This window comes from Nuphar pumila, chromosome 13 (assembly GCF_984573655.1).
Source record: "Nuphar pumila chromosome 13, dmNupPumi1.hap1.1, whole genome shotgun sequence".
NCBI classification, from domain to species: Eukaryota; Viridiplantae; Streptophyta; class Magnoliopsida; order Nymphaeales; family Nymphaeaceae; genus Nuphar; species Nuphar pumila.
Genome location: NC_143261.1, coordinates 48,569,050 through 48,572,140, shown reverse-complemented (window position 1 = coordinate 48,572,140; position 3,091 = coordinate 48,569,050). Strand labels below are relative to the sequence as shown.

Sequence of the window (3,091 nt, the reverse complement as noted above, 5' to 3'; positions counted from 1 at the left end):
GATTTCCATCCGCAGTCAAAGGAACCAGAACCTTCTAAAAGCTTCCAATCAACATGCCCGATTAATGGAACTGCAGAGGTGCTGCAGACTGTTGTTGCTCCCTCTGTCCAAGGTGAAGAACAGCCCGGACCTTCTAGAAGCTTCCATAGCATAATACAACCTCCTAGAAACTTCTGTGTTGAAGAAGGCCGGGCTGACGAGGCCGCCGACGGGCATAAGGAACCGGGCATAGGGAGCGTGTCGAGAAAGCGGGCAATGGCGAAGGAGCTGACAGCACTGACGATCCCGGTGTCGGTGGACTTCCCGGCGATAGGAAGCCTGGGAGATTGGCTTCAGAGCGACGGGCAGTTGCTCTCGCCGGGCTCGACTCTGACGCCGAGGTTCGGAGATCAGGGTAAGCCGGTTTCTAGAAGCAGAATCAGAAGCAGAGGCAAGCATGATTCGGGGGGTCTTGATCCGGAATTGTTGGAGGCATTCGAGGAAGCACTTGCAGAGTTGAATGCAGAGGAGCAAGGTATGGTTAGGAAAGTCTAGTGTTTATGTGTTGTGATGCTTTCAGGGAGGCAGAGGATGGAAAGGAAATCCAATTTGGGGGTTCATCACTTGAATGATGAGTCTGGTGTTGATTGATTTTCCTTTATGCCATTTTGGTCGTACATAATATGGGCTATAAAGGTAAAAAATTTGCATGTTCATGAGATGATCACCAACATCAAGAGTTTAAAACTTTTGATATTGAGCTGTAAGTGGTGAAATACTTTCTCTTTTTTTTTTTCGTTTGATAAAATTGTTACATTAAGAAATTGTTCCACTAAGATGGGTCGAAAATTATTGGAACGAAGATTTATTGTTACTGTTGAACTGGCTCCAATTTGGTTTAGGATGGATTTAAATTTGCTTTGGTCATCTTGATGTTTTGTTGGTTACAGAGGACAATAGTGTTATTACATTAGAAATAGGAAGCTATGTAGTCACTAGTATATGAGAACTACTGTGAACCATGTTCTTTTTATGTTTTTTTTTCTCTTAAATCTAACTGTACGGGTGTGATCTGCATGTTTGGTTTTATAAGGGTCAGCTCTAAATCATCCGATTATAATGCACAAACAAGATTCTTTAAGGCTTTAAAATCAATGACTGATAATCTTCATAAATATTCAAGCATTCAAATTTTGTATTTTTCATAAAAAAATACACTATCCAACACTTGATTCCTATCAAATTCACCATTCCCAACACGTCTAAGTGGTCGGATTTGAAAAAAAAGTGTTGAAAATGCCCAGTTCACACGGTAGTTCTCATATTCTAGTGACTCGAAAGCTATGGGTTTGCTTTGTTGCAGTGGGTTTTCTGTTTCATGGTGGGGATGAAATTAATGCTCCCTGTTTAGTGTTTTTTTGGCTATGTATGCGGTGAACTATAGAGAAGCCATGTGAACTTGATTTGATTGTAATTGACTCTGAGTTGCATGTGGGAATCATCTATAAAGGAAACACATCTTGCAACTTATCCACCACTTACCAACCAACAAATTTTCTTTTTAGTCATTGATGTGAACAATGGGCTTAAACTCGGTTCCATTCATCCCCCTGTGGGATCTCACTGATGCAAGTTGTTTTAATCAAATCTAATTCAATAGATGGATTCAGCATCGTTAATTTAATATGAATCAACCCTTGAATTGTGTTTTTAACAAAAAAAAAAAGACTTTAAGATCACAAGATTTCAGTATTTTCTTTTGGCCATGCCAAAAAAGACCTTCACCCAAGTGGGATTCCAGTGATTTAAATACTGGCGTTCTCTAAATCAGATTTACAGGGTCTGATTTGATCAAAATAACTTGCATCAATGAGATCCCAGGCAGTGGTACGATGATAGGGATGACTTTGGGATGATTGAAACCTAAGTTGTGGTGAATATGGGAAGTCTGCTATTACTGGATATACAAGGTCGGGTAGTTTTCTTGGTCCTCCACTTGTACCTGTGGATTCAAACCACTGCAGGAAGGAGATGCCCGGCTATGAGTAAAAGAAAGGGTATTTAGGGCTGATCTTTTGATCCTATATATTTCTGCTCGTTTCTCAGTAAATTCAAGATTTACAAGTTATCCAAGTCCTTCGCGCACAGGACTTAAAAAATGACAAAGGGCTGGTATTGAGTGTTGGTTAATGCTCAAGGTCGTGGGCAAGAGAATCCAAAGCCCACGTATGGCTTGGTGCTCAAGGTAGAAGAAAGTGGGTAGGGCATCCAATGCCCACGTTTGACTTGTAGAACACTCAAACTCCATGTATTTTCAGTTTCCTAGTTTATAGGATTTGCTTTTTGTTAGTAGTCTCAAAAGTTGAGTACGTGTGTTTTCTTTCCTAACTTTTAGCTCAACTTTCCTATTTTCATGTAAAGGCTTTGCATTCTATAAATAGTGGTACTTCTCATGTTAAATATAGTAGTGTGTAGTGAGAGAGAGAAAAGGAGAATTCGTGAATAGCAATACATTTGAGGTTTTTACTTTTCAAGTCTTGTATTTTGTGCTATTTCATGTGCTGCACCTTTTGCCTTTCACCCTTTATTTCCCTCAATTCTTGGTATCAAAGCACAGGTTTGAATCGGAGCTGGGCATTCGAGAAAAACGCAATAGGAGCATTGCCGAAGCAAGGAGTTCCTATAGATTCAAAATTTCTTTTGAAGGATAATTGTTGAGTAAGTTCGGTATGACAAATAATTCTAACTCTCTCAATTTGCCACAATCATTAGTGTCAATTTTTAATAGTGAAAATTATGAATTCTGAAATATTAAGATGAAGACTTTCTTTATCTCACAAGACCTCTGGGAGTTGGTCGAAAATGGTTATGCAGATGTTGAAGGAACAAAGGCAGCAAAAAAAATCGATGTCAAAGAAGCTCGAAAGAGAGATGCAAAGGCATTGTTAGTACTCTGAAACCATTTTTCCAACTATTGCCGGTGCTACTAAGTCAAAAAAAACCTGACAACTTCTGAAGCAAAAATTTCATGGTGATAAGATCACAACGGTTAAACTTCAAACCTTAAGAAGATAGTTTGAAACATTTTCTATGAAAACCAATGAGTCAATTC

The 3,091-nt window shown here is 39.2% G+C and overlaps 1 protein-coding gene across 1 annotated transcript in view; it reads left to right on the top strand.

Annotated features, from left to right (window-relative positions):
• The window catches only part of LOC149818298 (uncharacterized), a 2,424-nt gene extending 1,488 nt beyond the window's left edge, over positions 1 to 936 (top strand). The window contains exon 2 of the mRNA XM_089984994.1: positions 1 to 936. This exon is cut by the window's left edge and continues 540 nt beyond it. Coding sequence (XP_089841120.1) covers positions 1 to 534 — 534 coding nt within the window. The 3' untranslated portion in view covers positions 535 to 936.
• The last annotated feature ends 2,155 nt before the right edge of the window (positions 937 to 3,091 follow it).